Source organism: Leptosomus discolor, chromosome 2, assembly GCF_034619465.1.
Source record: "Leptosomus discolor isolate bLepDis1 chromosome 2, bLepDis1.hap2, whole genome shotgun sequence".
Classification (NCBI taxonomy): domain Eukaryota; kingdom Metazoa; phylum Chordata; class Aves; order Leptosomiformes; family Leptosomidae; genus Leptosomus; species Leptosomus discolor.
This window is the reverse complement of record NC_141392.1, coordinates 77114342-77131800: the sequence shown is the minus strand read 5'-3', so window position 1 is coordinate 77131800 and position 17459 is coordinate 77114342. Positions and strand designations below refer to the sequence as shown.

Below are 17459 nucleotides of genomic sequence, written 5' to 3'. Positions count from 1 at the left end.
CTACTGCTAATATTTCTAAATAACTCTTTCATCTTAGAGATCTTCCAGTTATTTTTTTTTTTTAATCTGTTAACAGTACCCCCCAATGATTAAATTTTCCATCCTTTGAAAGAGTTCTGGTGATGTTCCGTTGCTATCCAGGTAGAATAAGACTGTAGGAAAACTAGTTATATTTTTTCTAAAAAATCTCTGTCTAGGCAGTAGGCAAAATGACAGGCTGCCCACATAACACATCTGAGACGCTCAAGGTTAACATCTGGCAAGTTTGGCTAGCAGTTGTCTATGTTAATAAAAAGAATCAGAAAGCAGAGATGAACCCAAGGTAGCCCATCCATATAACCGGTATGGTGTAGGTGGTTTGCTTGGTAACTTTTCTGTGAATTTCCTGCTCATCACTCCTCCAGTATTATTTCTGCCCCTTACTAGTGTGCCTTCCTTACTGCCTGCCTTTCTGCTAATAGCTGCCAACTATTCACTTGATAATTCTAAACAGAAATGAAGCTGACAGAGTTTTACGAAGTGGGAGTGAAAGGGAGCCTTACCTGAATTACACTAGTTATTAAACTGGTCTTGCAGCAAGGCAAGAAGCAACTCATTAATTCTACTGAGATCCCAGATGCACACGTCTGGATAAGTTTTAGTGTCTTACACAACCTACGCTACCACATCTGACTGCAAATGTGAAAATACGGCAGAGCACTGGCGTTGACTTAAGTATAATATATTGTCTGCCTCCTGGCCCAGCCTGGTTTCATTATGTGTGATGTGTGCCTAATACTGTACATTTCGGAAGCTGGTGACCCTATGATAAATCAAGAATATAATTTGTTCTCACGCCGGTAAATCTAAGAGTGAGACTTAAGTTGAATGCTTTTCTCATGGTACACCATCCCAGCATCTGCTTCTCCTAACAGAGATAGCTGGTGGCGGAGAGCCAGTATGGAGGCAAGCTACAGGGAGTGAATGTTTTGGTGCCTGCATTGGTAAGTAAGGAGGTTACAGTGATTTGGGGAGGTCTCCCATCTCTGTTTTTTTTTTCATTGAGATACAGATCCTCTAAGCTGGAAGTCAAAGGGAACGATGCCCTGCTTCATGACTAGCCTCCCCTGATACCACGTGAAAGCATGCATGCCACACTGGCTAATGAGGCAGAGAGAAGGAATGAAGGTGGGGGAAAATCAGATTCCTGTGAGCCTCCTTGTTTCCTTCCAGCCCTCAGAAAATGAATTCGTTTATTTTGAATTGTGTTTCAGATGTTTTTTGCAATCCACAAGACTGGAGTTAGGCTATCTGTAGTTGTTTCTGCTTGCTAGAAAGGTTCTTCTCTCAGGATGAAGGTAAGCATAAATTCAGAAAAGAAGGTTTTAATTCTGTTTCTGACATGAACTTTGGGCCAAATTTCAAATCTGGAGGGAGAGAGGTCAGCTGTGTTTGTAGGTCCAAAGATTAGATGCAAGAAAACAAGCATTTAAAGTAACAACCAAGAGATTAGGTACTCATGAATTTGTTACTACACATTATTTATTCAGCTATGACACAAAGATTTTCTTGCATAACTTCAAGTGGCCATATGAACACCAGAGTCTCTTATCATGAACCCACAGAAGCAGATATTAATGTATGATTAATTCTTAAATTTGATATAATAATACCTCTCATGTAGGTTTTTGTTGGTTTGTTTTTAAAAGAAAATTCACATTTAACTGGAAAGGAAACCAAATCTCTCCATTATCCAGTCAGGATTCTCCAGCCTGCTGAGAAGTGCCCAGGTTAACATTTTAGTCAACCCAGGCATATTTTGTCAAAACTTGTGGGGAATGCTGACTCAGGATAAGGCAAAACCCACAACACACTGAACTAATTGTGCAATGCTTTATGTGGAAAAATGACTTCCTGATCCCTGTGTTAGCTGACAGTGCTTTGAAACATATTGTTTGAATATATGCATTGTGTACCTATTTGCCAGCTACAAATACTAAGCTTATAAATATAATTTGTAATATCTGTGGTTTATATATGTATTTGTATTGAGATTTAACTATTGTATTCAATTCCTCTTCTCCCTTTTTACACAATATTATCCCTTTGAGCAAAGGATGATTCTCATACACAGTTCTAGATTCCTTAATGTTTAAAATGTCATCCATCAGCTCATGGGATTCATTTCTGCTGTGAATGCCTTGTTCTGAGAGATGCTGAGTAGAGACCGTGTAGCTGGAAAACTGTGCAATGAATTTCTAACACATTGGGTTGTTTGAGCTGGCTGTAATGCAAGCGGTAAACAGACAGTGAAAACGGCTGTAAGTCCCTAAGTTTGGGAACATTTATGCAGCTTTATTAATCTGAGGCTTTATAAGCAATGTAGACTATAAATAGCACATTTGATTGTCTCTAAATAGATGAGGCTAATACCAAGTTTACCCCATAGTGTTTTGACATAATCCCAGGCAAATGGCTTTTGATGGAAACTAGCCACAAAATCCATTTTCGTAGAGTAGTCTGAATGGTCTGTTCTATACCAAAAGTATGTTTCTGTTTGGGAGCCAAAGGCGTTTCCCATGGCGGGAGTATCTTGGAGCCTTTCAGGCAGGTAAACCCTGCCCTGCTTCTGCAGAAACTCAGAGAGGGTCTAGCAAAGACACGAAGACCCTTAGACACGTACACCCCCATAGGGTTCAGCACACCAGGATTTCTAAAAGGAGTGCGCTAGAGGCCAGAGGGGGGTCTCTGGAGGGGTCTTATTGTATGTCTGAATTTTATTCCTGTTAAAGACCACCTATACTTTTGGGTAGCTGGCAGACTCATAATGCATCTGGGTTGAACAAGTGTCCATTTAATTTCTACACAGTTGCAATGTCACATCTTTGGAGGTGAGCAAAGGGACAGGTACAGGGAATGAATTGTACAAACGTACCACGGAATGGATCAGTATCTGTTAGAGGACATCAATCATGCTAATCTACGGAAGTGTACTTGAAAGTCCTGTTCTTTTAGGTTAACACCAAAACGTGGTTTTGCCAAGTGCTTACAGCCAATGCAGATTCAGTTCCTGGGGTGAGCAATACAGCGTATGGTGGCATTTTGGAGTTTGCCAGTGTATAGAAGGCTCATAGTGTTGCAGGGGTTTTATTCACTGAGGTAGACCCAAATGGGAAGTTTTTCTATGCTGCCTTAGATAACAAGGTTAAGAAAAAAGCAGTGGCAATTTAAATAAATCACATGTTTTTGCTGAAGATTATGCTGTCATTTTCTCCAATTATTCTTGACATTTCACCCATTTGTATTGTGATCTGAGTTAGTAATGGAAGAAAAACCGGCTCTTGTTGCCTTGTTTATTCTTTGTTCTCAAGGAGATAAGCTGTTTATAAAGATAAGTTATTTGTTATTTAAATCACTTTTACTGAAGTTGTTTGTTTCCTTGTTTGAGTTTCTAAAAATATTGCAACAATTGCGATGCATCTTTGAGGCGTCTGTTCAATTCACTGTGATTTGTACTGGAATTCATTCCTAAATGGACACAGGTGTTGATAACTATAACATGCTAGAATGAGTCAAAACCAATAAATGCTCGATAAAGGGAAGATGAAGGAAAATACACTGAAAACAGCTCTTTTAAGATGTGATAAATTTGCACTTTAGTTCACTACTTAATTAGATATAGAGCACCGAAGATATGTTTGGAACAACTACATATTTTAAAACAGCCGAACATGTTAGAACATATCTTCAATCACTGTTAATATTTTGAAGATCATAAACATAATTTTTAAAATTAACAGTACTATTCAGGACATAACCAACTTTTGTTTGCCAGTTGTTCTATACTGCCCTGATGCAACATTTTGCTATACTCTTATAAAAAAAAGTTGATTAATAGTCTATGAAAATTACTTGCTTGCTTTCTCATGTTGCGTGGGAATTTAATGCTAGAATAAGACATAGGAATTCTGACATTGCAAACCCAAAAGTCAGTTAAAGCATTTCCTTTGTGCTTTTACCTTGAGCAGACATTTTGTAATCTATTTCTTGCACAATGCACTCTGCAGGCAACATCTACTGAAGCCCCATCCTGACCTTTGGGTGCATTTCTGACAGGAACCGAGGGCCAGCCAGCAAACAGGCGAGTGTTATGGTTAGCGATTCCCGAGGGCCGGTGCCTTTCCCTTGGAGGGTAGGCTTTTTGCATTGTGCCTTTCTGTCAAAAGAGCTTTGCAGCCACAATGGAGGTAGCTGGATAAGACAGTCAGGTGAGGCAGAAGCAGTCGGTGTTCTCCAGAGGAGATCTCAGGAGCCCCACGTAGGTATCTGAACTGATACTGCCAAGGCTTACTGTGGGCAAAGCACACACCAGCCTTTCGGGGCTGAATCAGCCTCTAGGTTTTGTATTATCTTCAGGGAAACCTGCTTTTACGTTAACATATCTTGCTGTTGCGGTTTAAATTTATGTTCATGTAAGAGTGGTTGTACTGCTAACGTGCGGATAATGTAACTCTGGCGAGGAGTATTTGTCCTTAATATTTTGGAAGTATTTGTCTTCAATATTTTATGGGCCATGCTTTTAAAGATAAACAAACCACACAAGCTAGAAATCATCGACAAATGCGGATTCAGTTGGCAAAACTCAGTGACAGCCAAGCTGACCTGAAAGCTGCTGCATCGCATACGGCCACGGTGCAGCACGATACGAATTATAGGCAAGTTGTTTGGAAAAGTTGAGAGCGCGGATATGGCGGTAAGGGACTATAAATGTAATGCTTGGTGGGTCTGTGGTTTGTGCCGAGCGGCCGGAGCCGCTCCGTGGGGAGCGCGGCCCCAGGGCAGGCGCGGCCGGCTCTGCCTCTGCCCGCCGCCCGGCTCCCCAGGGGCTGCCCCGCCGCCCGCAGCTCGGTTTAGGGGGATCAAAGGGAGAGAGAGGAGCCGGGGACCCCCGCTGCAACGACTCGCCCAGCACCGGCCGAGGCCCGGCGCCTCCGAAGGACCGCGGCCGCTGCCCCGGGAGGCGGCGGGACTCCATTTCCCAGCGCGCCCCGCGCCCCCGCCGCAGAGGCCGGGCCGGGAAGATGGCGGCGCCCGTGTCGCCCTTGGTTACTGCGCGCTGCCTGCTGCGGGCTTCGGCGCGCCGGGCCGCCCGCCTGCTGCCGGCGCGGGCCGCCGTCCTGCGGAGAGGTCAGTACCGCCGCGGGAGGGGGCTGGCCGGCCCTGCGCTCTGCACTGCCCTGCCCGCAGCCGGGCCAAGGGAGAAGGAGCGACAGGCTGCCGGGGCACCGCGTAGGGAGGGCACCGCGGAGCGCCCGCGGGAGCCGGTGCATCCCTCACCGCCGCGCCCCGGGTCTCCCCTCCGGCGGAGAGGGAGGCCGGGCCGAGGGCTTGCCGGTGCCGGGCGGGCGGGGCAGGCGGCAGCCGGCGGGACGCGCACCGGCCCCGCCGCGCCGGCCTGTCCTGTGCGTGTCCTTAAGTCCCCCGGCCTGAGCAGGCCCGGGCGGCCTGTCCGCTGACCCAGCCCCGAGGGGCCCCGTGTGCCCGGGCCGCGCGGCCGGGGGCTGGCGCCGGGAGTCGGGCCCGGTCCCCTGGGGCGGCGGCGGGGGTCCGTGAACGGCTCCCCGTGACTTCCCGAGTTAACGGTGCCACTTTCCTCTAGGAAATAGGGCTTCAGCGCGCTGCCTCGTTAAACGCATTCCATTGCGGCTGCACCGGGAGCTGGACGGGCGGCGAATGTGCCGGTGTCTGCCAAAGCTTTTGCTGTGCCTTGGAGGGTCTTAGGGACTTCTTCCCCTTAAGGATCGCCCGATGTGTGATAACAGCCAAGCTGTATCCGGCAGCCTTAATCTAAAAGTCAGTACAATACACAGGTTTATGGGGAACTAGGTTTTGTTAACTTGAAGCTTAGGTTAGAAGCAGAGGTCTTTTTTTCTTCAGTAAGCGCTATTTGTCCTCTACCGGTCTGACCGAAGTGTGAGAATTCATTTGACATCAGGTGGGTCCCAGAGGTCTGAAAGTCAGTCGGCAGATCTAGGAGGATTGATAGACCTAATGTACACACGCTATGTTGTGGTTGTACAGTATTTATACATCCTAAGGAAAACAGACAAGCACTACAGTTAGTACTATAGTTGTATGTATTTTATTTGATACTGGTCTAACACTAAATCTATGTAGACTATTTTTTACAACCAAGATATTACTGTTTAAAAAAAGTTGTCAGAGCAGATCCAGTGGCTTTAGGCATAGTTCTTCAGCTTCTCTGTTAAAGGGAAGGTAGTCCTTACAGATGTTATTTGAGGACATCTGCAGGGGTGGGCAGCCGTCATTGTGTTGATTTATAATCTTGTTTTTATCATGGCTGGTTTATAGTATTTTATTTGGGTTTGTGATTTGCTTTCCACGCTTTTGTACCTTTTCCTTAATGAAAAGACTTTACAAGTAGTATTTGTGTAAAGCTGCAATTTCACTGATAAACTTTTCTGTCTTTTTCTACTTTCGTCTGTAGGTCAGATTGTTAAATAGGGTGTCCATGGAAATTGAACAAGTAATCTTATTTCACAATAATGTCACAGGCATATATGCAAAAAGCAGAACTGTAGTTTCAACTTGTTTCCTAGAAGCTTATATACTGCCTGAATGAAGGGACTGCGAGAAGGCTAAATAGGAGTTCAATGATTCATCTAAGGTCATATAATGAGACAAAGATGGGAGGACAGTTAAACTCCTTCTTCTTGTGTCTTAGCTGCAAACTGCCTTTTCTGATTCGAACTGCTCCTTTCAGCAGGTGTGGGTTTGGGGTTTGGGGTTTTTTGGGGTTTTTTGTTTGTTTGTTTTTAAATTTATTTTTCATTTGTTTTATGTGATATTGGCCTAATATTTTCAGTTTGTGCAGTTAACTTAGCCTCTTCCCCTCACCCCACTGGTATGGTTGGTTGGGTTTTGCTTTTGTAAGCATTTTATTGAGCATTGAAAGTAAATAATTTTTTCAGATGGCCTTCTCTCCCGTTCTTCTCTTTAAGCATTGTAAAATGTTTTGAAAGGAGCAATTGTTAGGTATTGTTATAGGACTGTAAATGTATTTTCTGCTTTATAACCAGCACATGTCCTCTTTCCTGGGAAGCTTGCATGCCAAGTCTTCTGCAGGTTTATGCATGTGCTTAACTTCAATGCATGTGCTTAACTCATCCAAATCCTTGTACAATGTGGGGCAGTTTACCTGTTTGAGACTGATTCTGCAAAACTTGCACGTATATTTAGTAAAAAAGAGACAGATACTAGCATGCAAAAAAATACTGTCTTTTCTGATCTTTTGCTAACTTCACTGCCGTTCCTCTGCAGGAAAATAACCTTTGGAGCTACAAGACTATACAGTTGCTCTTCCTCATCACTGGTATCATCTAAGAAGGAAAGATTTTGCAGCAGTTCTGTTACCAGCGTAATTATGAGTTTAGTGAGGTCTCTGATAACACCATCTGCCTGTTGATAAAAGTGCCCTCTAACTTCGAAATCCTCTTCTTCTGTCATGGCAGCTGTGTTTCATAGGCAATTTTAGCAGCTTTACGTGAAGGCTTTGGGATTTTGAAGCAGTTTGGATTTGTTGTGATCCAAACTAATATTGTGAACTCCAGCTTTGATTGTTGAAAACAGGACTGTTTATAAAAGTTGCTTTCTGTTAGCACTGCCGCACCCCACCCCCTGAAAAGCTCTCAAGGCACAAGTCTGTCTGCAGAGCAGTAATGAACCAGATGTGATTCCTGCACGTTGCCTTAATGCTGGTTTAGCAGAAGCTGTTCCAGCTTCTTGATTGTGACTGTTGGCAAAGGTGGCAGTTGGGTGATTTTGGGATCGTTAACTTTGGTGCAGTTGTAACCTCCATGAGTTTGGTTTAGATGCAGTTCTCAAACAACTATTAGTTGGAAATATTTTTTTGTCTTTAAGATGATAACAGTGATTAACCATTACAGCAGAGTGTCATAGGAAATGGTTAATTCTCCATTTCTTATGTCTTCAGAATATATTTTTCTGCAAAATATGGTGTAATCAAACACAATTCTTGAGTATACTTCAGGGATAATTACATAAAGTTAACTTTCCTTATGCTTAGAAAGGTCAATGTTGTCTTCTAGCCTTCATCTCCATGCCTGAAAACTATTTCTGATCATTCCCATGAGGGAGTGGTTTGAAGCAGGCATACAGCACAAGTATTAAAGGTGATATTCTTTTTATCATTAGTCCCCTGAAGTTTTTGTTTCTGGAATTAATAATATGCATTTTCACATGTACTGTATGTGAGTGATCCTGTACTCAGGAGAATGTTGTGATCTGAAACATGACTTACCTTTTGCAATAACAGGAGTTCAGTTCCTTTTGTTTGATATTTGCTTCTTTAGCTGGATGTTATTTATCTGTCAGGGTTTTTCGTTTTCATCCTATAAAAGGGCTACAATTCTAATCATGTGTTTAAAAGATGTTTAGTTCGAGGGCAGCAAGAGATCTTGCAGATCAAATTTGAATTAATCTGTGGAACTACAGTACTTTTTCTCTCTCGAAAGGGAACAATCATTTAAGTTCACATGAAATCTTTTTGCATTACTGGAATACTTACAGATTAACAAGTTCAAAGATGTCGGTTTCTGCAGTCGTGGAAAGATGACAAAGATGAAATTCATGTCAGGGAAGCCCAAGTTTTTCTCCTAGGCCCTGAAATACAATGGAGACAAGGACCTGCTAGGATTTTTGTCAAGGGAATTGTCTTCTCACAGATTTTAGACATTGCAATGCAAAACCTTACATAATGAAATCCAACTACTAGGAAAAAAATTACTACCAGCATGAGTGGTGTTTGTCTGTGTTACCCTTCTGTGCTCTCAACCTCCTGGCTGCTGTCAAGATCAGTTTTTGATATGCCACAACCTAGCTTCCCTTTCAGATTGTCTTCTTACATAAGTAACTCTAGTGCCTGCCTCAGCTGTGACTGTTGCTTTCATAAGCGGTGTCATTGAAACTCGCATGCCTTTTTCCTGTGTCATCTCAGACATCAGTTCTAAGTGGCAGTAGGAAAACTTGACGACATACTGATTAGTTTTTCAATTTGCTGCTCTTTTCCAGAGCAGAAGGTCGCTGGAGTTAAGAACACTTTTTCTTCTTACATTTTTATATAGGCACTTATCTTTGCAGTGGTAAATTAATGCCGGTTTACAGAAGGTGCCTTAAGTTCCCCACTTTAAAGGAAATTTTTGTAATTTCAGATTGGCGTTTTCATTAGGCGTTCACACATTAGTAAGTTTTTTTTGGCTTTGGTGTGTTTTCCCCCTTGGATTACTCCAAGGCAGGAGTTTTTCGCATGTGTCACTGTAGATCTTCACTGCAGCTTGGTCTGTGATCCTTGGATAGGCAAGCAGAAAGGCAAATCAAAGCAGCTAATTTTATGGCTTGAAATAAAGTGAAATTACACTTAAATACTTATGTTTTAGGAACAGGAATTTAATAAAAGCTTGCAGCTTGGTGGCAACTCTTAAAGAAGCAGGGAAAGTCAGGCTAAATGTGGTGACATCTAACACTGTCCTGCACTCTGCATATGGAGATGGTGGCTGTAGGGCTACGATTAATGTGCTAAATCATAGGGCATTCCTATTCTAACAGTAGTTTCCTTGACGTAAAATTATGGAAGGTAATTGCCTGGTATTTCTCTGCTATGTATTAAAATTTCTAAAGTTTCCTTTTCTTTATCAGTTTGGGAATAGATTACTATAGAAGTATAATTGCTTAAATGATTTTGCAATGTATCCTGCAAAATGCGGGTTCGAATGGAAGACCCACATTTTCTTCTGTCTCTTAGTATAGTTTATCACTTGAAAAGCTGTCTTGTGTTGACTTACCTCTAAAACCCCTGCACACTTTTTGAGAGCATGTACCTTTGTTCTGCAGCTACAAGTTTATCACTTAGCAGTTACTGAGTGTCTCATGGTAGTGTATTATAGTGTACCCCCATCGTATTTAAATCCCAGTGTTCAATATTATTTTTAGGAGAACAGTGAGTAATTTGTCCCATGACACCCTCTGTCATTACTTGTGCATACTGTCCATCTCTGTCATCTGTTAATGACGAAGTATTTTCTTCCACTCCCAGGATGGTTTGCTGTAAGTATGTGTAATGTGAGACAAAAATCACACTTCTGAACAGTCCTACTGGTGTGCTTTGTCCATGGCCAGGAAGGTCATGAACTGCAAATTCTTTCTTATTCCTAAATCAGCTTTTTTCTTTTTTTTTTTTCTTCCAATCTTGTGGTAAGCAGTAGGAACTGGTGGCTTTATAGATATAGTGGGGCACTGGCTGTCCCTCATATTGGAGCTTTTGGAGCCATCAAGCTCTATGCTTTCTGAAGGCACAGATAGTTTAGAGGTACATGTCACAGGACGGAGGTTGACTTTATGTGGGAATGGAATGGTTGAAAACAAGATGAAAAAACTTTGAGAGTTCATCTGTGCCCTTTGGAGGCGAGTCAGATATTGCTGACCTGTTCCTGACAGATTTTTGTCAAACTTACTTTTAAAGTTCACTGCCCATCAATGAAAGTTTTACAACTTCTAGGCTATTAATTGATTTCACTGCCTTAAGTACAGTTATTAATCTAACTGTATAAATACAGTTTATTTCCTTTTCTCAGTACGCTGTGTGTGTCTGGATACAGTGATGTGCTTTTCTTTAGTCTTCTCTAAAGGTTTTACTCAAGTTTTTGCAATAACAGAGTTCAAAACAACTATTTACGTGATCTCTTTAGATAGTGGTGAGCTAATTACTTTATTTCATAGCAGTAACTCAATTCCTTCAGGGCAGGAGAATTTGGTGTGATTATTGATTGCAGATGTAAACAGTAACTGTCTTGCTCTGGAGAAACTAAGGTGTTACTTGCCATAAATAAACATAATTTGATCTGATTGTTCAGCTTTATCGTTGTCTTTTATAACCATATTAATTTTATGTTTCTTATAACAATTTAAAACTCTTCTTGTGCCTCTTACAACATCTCTGTGGGTTGTGACCCATGGTTTAACAAATAGTCCTTTAAATCATCTTTTACTCTCCTATTTAGTTTATTCCTCTCATGAAATATGATGTGAAAATTGAAAAGTGTGTTCCAAGGCAGACTATGTCGGTATTGAATTGAACAGTGTTTTTTCATGTGTGCTTATATTACCCCTCATATATATACATTGGAGTACTCGTGGGGTTTTTAATTTTATTTTATTTTTTCCTCTAATAGTGTTATGATGGTGTCTCGCTGTCGGTTTGTGACTCAGTGTAGCCCTTGGATCCTCTTGTGCAGAGCTTTTCTTTAGCTGGTCATTTCCCATCTCTTCAGTTATTTCCTTCCCCTGAGCACCATACTTTTTCCCTGCTGAATTGCATCCGATTTGCATTAGATTTTTTTATGCAGTTTGTCAGAATTGCTTTGCCTTCCAGGGTGTGTGCAGCCCCCTCCTGACTTGCCATTACCTGTGTGTTCCAAGTCCGTGTACTTTATTTTGTCATATACAGGTCATGAATGGAAATTTCTGGATCGCACCAGGCTGAGATTCTGAGCCCTCTCTGAAACTCTACTGCAAATATACACCTGGCTTAACCATAGTAATTATTCATTACATTTATGTTTTTCTAGCTGTTTTGTACTTGCTCAAAAGTAATTTAATTTGCATCTTACTTTTCTGCTTTATGTATGAGAATGCTACATGACCCAGTGACAAAACTGTTACTGCAATTGAGATGTTTTTGCTCTATGCACCAAGCATGTTACCCGGTCAGAGAAAGAAACTTGTTGACCTCAGGCTGTTCCCAAGGAGCTGATGTTGCCTTTTATTTGTTACGTTGTTATCTTGTTAGATTATGTATTTAAAAAAGAAAAAAAGAACGCCAAAACCACCTGCTTGTACTTGTTCCGCTATTTTTAAGTGTTTTGAAGTTGTGTTGACAGACCTATGAATTTCTGGATCTGCCTTTTTCTCCTTTTTAAAGGCAAATACTGTTTCGTTTTCCTAGGGTTTTGGAACCTCATGTGCCTTCAATGAGGCCTCAAAGAAAGCTGTTGGTGGCCCTTGTGTTGCTTGAGAAACTTACCTAAAGCATTTAGAGATGAATTTCCTTAGATCCCACAATGTTTGAAATATCTAACTATGATACTGTTTTGTTTTTGTTTTTTTTTTATGATACTGGATTTTTTTATCGTTGCTACAGATGGTGTCACACATGATTATACTTAGCCTTTTAAATGACAATGCAAGCAAAGAGGATATTAAACACCTTTTCAATATATTCCATTGTTAGATTTCTGATCTTACCAATTTAGCAAGCCTTCTTTGTAATCTTTATGTTCTTTCTTTCCTAGCTATATTGCATTTTATGACTGGCAATTCTGACTTTTGGTTTGTTTTTTGTTTTTTTTTTTTTTAATATATTATTTAAATGGAATTCCTGCTTGGTCGTAGCCTTGTCTCTTCTAGGCAGAAGGTGATGCCAGCAAGGCAGGCTTCACAGCTATTGCCTTGCTTACTGTGGTCTTTGACTCTTTAAACTTGCTTACAAAACTCTTGTTTTGGTCTCCTGTTATCTGGCTTTTACATTCTTTCTGTCTAGTTCAGTCCATCTTTCTCCAAAGGATTCATCTATTCAGAGAAATGCACTTTAATGGATTTTTTAAAGGGTTTTGCACCGTTTGGAGGGGAAAAAAAAAAGTCCAAACTTCCCTTACAACAGCTGATCCAAATCTTACCAACTCTCCAGCTGGGCTTTTTAGTGTGTGTGTTTGTTAATAATAAAAATAAATGTTAAAACATAAAACTAAAGGTGTTTATCACTAAAGTTAGAAGTTGATTTAATGAGAAACAACAGGGTAACGTACTCTAGTGGTTGTATAGGTAAGCAATGTATATCTGTCTTTGCGTAAACTGTTAAGAAAATTTGTTTATGAATATAAGAGGATGCTTTTCAAAACTTCTCTATTAATAATCTACTTTTCATTTTACAGCGTATACAGCTCGGGCAGATGAGAAGACAGTCACTGGTACTCCTACAGATGCTAATGCCAGAGCCTTACTGGTTTGCAGTGGACCTTTAGAACATTATGACTTTCTGATTAAGCAAGAAGAGCTGAGGAATGATGATCAACAAAGAAGAGTTGTGCAGCACCTGCAGAAGTTGCACGAGAGCCTTAAAGGCTACAGCAACAGTTCAAAAAATCTTCTCTCAAAGGTGAGGTTTGTAATGATAAAATATTTTTTTGCATTTATATTTGCTTCTAAGAATGTGCTTAGAAATGTAAGTTTGTCATTAACATGAGTCTTATTTTTGCAGCTGGGTCTTTACAGATAGATCATTGCGTTTGGATCTCTGTTCTTTCTTTTTTGGTTTGTAAAATTCCAGTGGCAGTCTAGAAGCAACCACGTTAAATATTATTGAAATACTTCTGTAAGAATATCTGATGGTTTCGGTTGTGTCCACTGTCTGCCTTTCCCAAAATGTCATTTGGGTATAGGAGAGAGGAGCCTAGACCAGGTTTTAACTCTCAAGCACTGGTATAACATGTGTGTGTTTGGGTTACATATACTGAACGTTGACGGTTTGTGTTTTAACAGATCATCCATGAATATAAGTAAAATCAGCCAGCAGAGTCCAAGTAATCAGAGCTAAATAATTAAGCTTTGCAAAACATTATATTATAGATCAGACATGACTTTTTGAAAAATGTCCATTCTTTCCAGCATTGTTAGTCTCCAGCTGAGGTAAGGGAAGAAGGCAGAGGTGTGATCTGCACCCCAGTTGTGCTTTTGAGGGCATTACAGCTCCTTTTCAAAGTATTAGCAAAAATTCAGACATATCTCTGCTTCACAATGCCTTAGCAAACATAATGCCTTAGCATTAGTAATGCTAATAGCCTGCTGTTGCAGCTCTGTAACTTGTCCTGTAACAATCTGTGGCAGTATTTTTCATGTCTTGTTCTCATGTGGTTAGTCTCAGATTGTTGCTCTTGTGGCCTTGCACCTGCAAATCTCGATAGCGTTGTTTTGGCAGGTTCTCGTGGGAAGCAACTAGAACTGGTGTGGGAATCCCTCCTCAGCTTTCCTTGCCTCTTGTTTTGTACATTTGAGTTTATATCCCAGAAAACCAAACATAGAGCCCAGCAAAGTAGATAAGATATTTAATTACTTGGTAAATATTAAGCAATCATAGATGTGCACAGAAGCTGGACAACCAGTGAATATGCTTCGTTTGCACCTGATTAACATACTCCAGTCAGCACAAATAGTCATAAACATGGTGAGAAAAACAAGAAGAATAGGGTGTTGGACTGAGTCTGATTATAAAAGTATAGTGCTGGGGAAAAAAGCGTGGCAAAATATTCATTGCCATCATCATCTTTACTTTCCCTGCCTGCACTGGAGACATGCCTCCCTACCCCAAAGAGGAGGTTGTCTGGAGGCTGTCACTGCTCTTCCCAGCCAGCCTCTGAGTGTTAAGACTTTTTCTTTTTCTCTTGCACCACTTTTGTTTTTATTTTTCGTCAGAAGTTAACTTCCACATTTATGGTCGATGTATGCCATCAGCTGCAGACCTTGCTAATGAATCTCCATGTCAGCCTTTCACGGCATCTGTTATGCAACACACCTCACCTCATAAGGGCGTAAATCTAAATATCTAACTCTGTTGAACTTGTTACCTAACCACATACTCCCTGTTACAACCCAAACTTCTGTTAGCACAAATACTGTATTTTGTTTGCATGGCAAGCAAATTTAGTGGTGTAGCATGAGATCAGGGGAGCCAAAGCGTGCGGGGCTCAAGTGCCTCTAAATGATGTGATGTCCTCTGCCCTTGAGGCACCCAATGACAAGTTACTACTGTTAAGCTTTTGGGATGTACATTAGTTTTGAGGCATGAAAAACGTAGAGAAAAACGTAGAATGTTGGTGTGAAAACAAGTATTGTCTGTAAATGGCCTCTGTTGTACCTGTAAATGTGCTGTTTCAGCTGGGCGAGTGTAGCAGGTGTAGCAGGGTGCAGGGTACTGGGACGCAGGCTTTCCTATCAGACTGCCTCCACCATTCCTTGAATGCTTTAAACTCATATATGTAGCTGGAGATGATGTCTTTGCTAATCATTTGCTTGACTGTAAATGCCATAAATGTCTTCCTGTCTCCAGATGAAAAGAAGCAGACTAAATACCTAGGAAGGAGTTGGTTTTGTTGTTTTTTTTTTTTTTTATTGAGATACAGTGAGAAGAAACCTGAATGGGAAATAATTCCATGGAGCACAAGTCAGGCACTCGGGAAGGAAAAACATGGGTGTGGTGAAATACAGGAAGCGAAGTGCTAAGGCAAGACTGCTCCTAGAGGGTCGTGAGCGTGTCTTTGAAATTCTGTTCTGGATGCAGTTGACTTTATCATCCTCATGGGTCCCTTCCAACTTGAGATACTTTATGACCCAGCTTTAAACAGGGGATTTGGCTGCAGGATTCCCTGAAGTTCCTGCCAACCTAAATCATTCAATGGTTCTAACTCTGATATGGGAATTGGAGCTGAACAATGGTTTGGGGTGTATTTTTGCCTACTCTGGCTGGTGGGTCAGCTCATTGCATTACTTACCTTTTTGGTTTTGGGATTTCTTTACTTAAAATTATTAAAAACATAAAACCAGTGTAAAAATGCAAGATATAGTCTGAAAACTGTATGTTTGTGGTATTTCAAAACACATATATCTATATATCTATATATATCATATGTGGATGTGTGTGCCTGTGGATCTGTGTTGTCTTGATGCCTTTGTAGGCTAAATCTTGAGTCTAAACCAGCCCTCCTGATTCAATTTGGGCCAGTACCAAAGAAAAAATAGAAATTTCCTCTTTCAAAGATGGTTATTGCTTATGTTTGGTATCCAAAGCAATATGGCCATGTGCCTGAATGAGAACTGGTTTTGCTTAAGTGTAAGGAGATCAAGCTGGATTCAGCTTGCCAAACTACTGCAAGTGTAATCTGGCAGGCCAGAGGTTTGTATCTTGAGGATGCTCGATGTGAAAAGTTTGGTGGTTTGTTTTTTTTTTTTTTTCTTGTCTGTGCTTCTTTTAAGCTTTGGTGTTGGGCTCATAATATTTTAATTTTTCTATCTCAAAATTGTCTTTAGACACTGTACCTGGACTGTAAAAGAGGAAGTCGATCAAAAAGAAGCCAGTTATCTGGCTTACTCCTGCATTATCATTTGGACATACTGCCAGACTTCTATTAATTTTCATTCTTTAGAAAAAAATGTTTTGACAAAAGTAAGGCGTTGGTCTTACTGTCAAACCTGAGTATCAGTTGACTAGAGCATTTTGATCTTTTCTGGTAAACTGTTTTGGACATTTGAATATTCTGTTCTAAAAGCGCTGCCTTTGAGAATAGTTTTGAGAGCTGACTTGTGTTAACTGAGTGCCCTGAATCATTATGGTTGTTAGAGCAGGTGTCTTTAATGGCTTTGTAGATCGAGCATTATGTGGGTTTGTTATTTACTGTTTCTTTGATTGGGAAGCATGAATAGGGAAGAAAGTCTCTATTGCAGAGAACAAATACTAATCTTATTCTATTTAGGAAATTGTGATGCTACTTTGTCCCTTTATAACAGAGCTAATCGCAGTAAAGCCAGCCTGACTGACACTTTCTTAAAAGAAAAAAGTCAAATGCCATTTTTTAGGTTGAAAATGTGGTTTTCACTAGTTCCTTTGAAGCAGCCCTCTTTCATTTAATGTTGCTTCAATTCCATGCTTTAATTTTAAACCCCCTTTTAAAAATTATTGCATGGCTTGCTGATGCTGGGGAACTAATACTGTAGAACTACTTGCTATTGGGGTAAGTGTTGTTGCAGTTTGAGGTTTTTCTTCTAGAGCTTGATATGTCTGTGGAAATCTTAAGATTGGTAACCAGGTTGAGCACTATAGCACCATGCCATACATCAAAGCTCCAGAAAAGGCGAACGGTGAGTTTTGTGTAAATCTGTTGAAGTCTGCTAGCTCTAATTAAATCAAATCATGATTCATGACGGAGAAACCACAACAACTTCATTTCTCTTCTGCTGTTTTTGAGGAGGTTATTTGGCAGTTCAGACAGAGCTCCTTTTGAGATAAAATGAAGCCAAATAAAGTATGGTTTAAATTCTAGTGCAGGCCAGGTTTTGCTTCAGCAAAGCTGTAATCAACATCCTTAATGAAGGTTTTCCCCACAATAAGTCACAGCTGTGAATAGGTAGTTAGTAAAATCATAGCCATCAGGCACTGTACCAGTTGTAGACAGTAGCATTATATACTTGTTTATGTCTGCATCTGTCAAGGAGTTTTCTAAGTAAGCAAAATATGTTTTTCTGTGGTGGACTTTCAGGGTAGGGATGCTGTTGCAGACTTGGTTGAGTTTTGAAGAGTAGAACTAAGACTTCTCGTGCCAGGAAGAGGTGGTGAGTAC

The 17459-nt window shown here is 40.8% G+C and overlaps 1 protein-coding gene across 1 annotated transcript in view; it reads left to right on the top strand.

Moving 5' to 3' along the window:
* Positions 1–5060: 5060 nt before the first annotated feature.
* Positions 5061–17459, top strand: part of AFG1L (AFG1 like ATPase) — a 67414-nt gene continuing 55015 nt past the window's right edge. Inside the window, exons 1-2 of the mRNA XM_086461312.1 lie at positions 5061–5166; positions 13005–13228. Of these exons, the coding sequence (XP_086317438.1) occupies positions 5061–5166; positions 13005–13228 (330 nt within the window). The remainder of the gene's footprint in view (positions 5167–13004; positions 13229–17459) is intronic.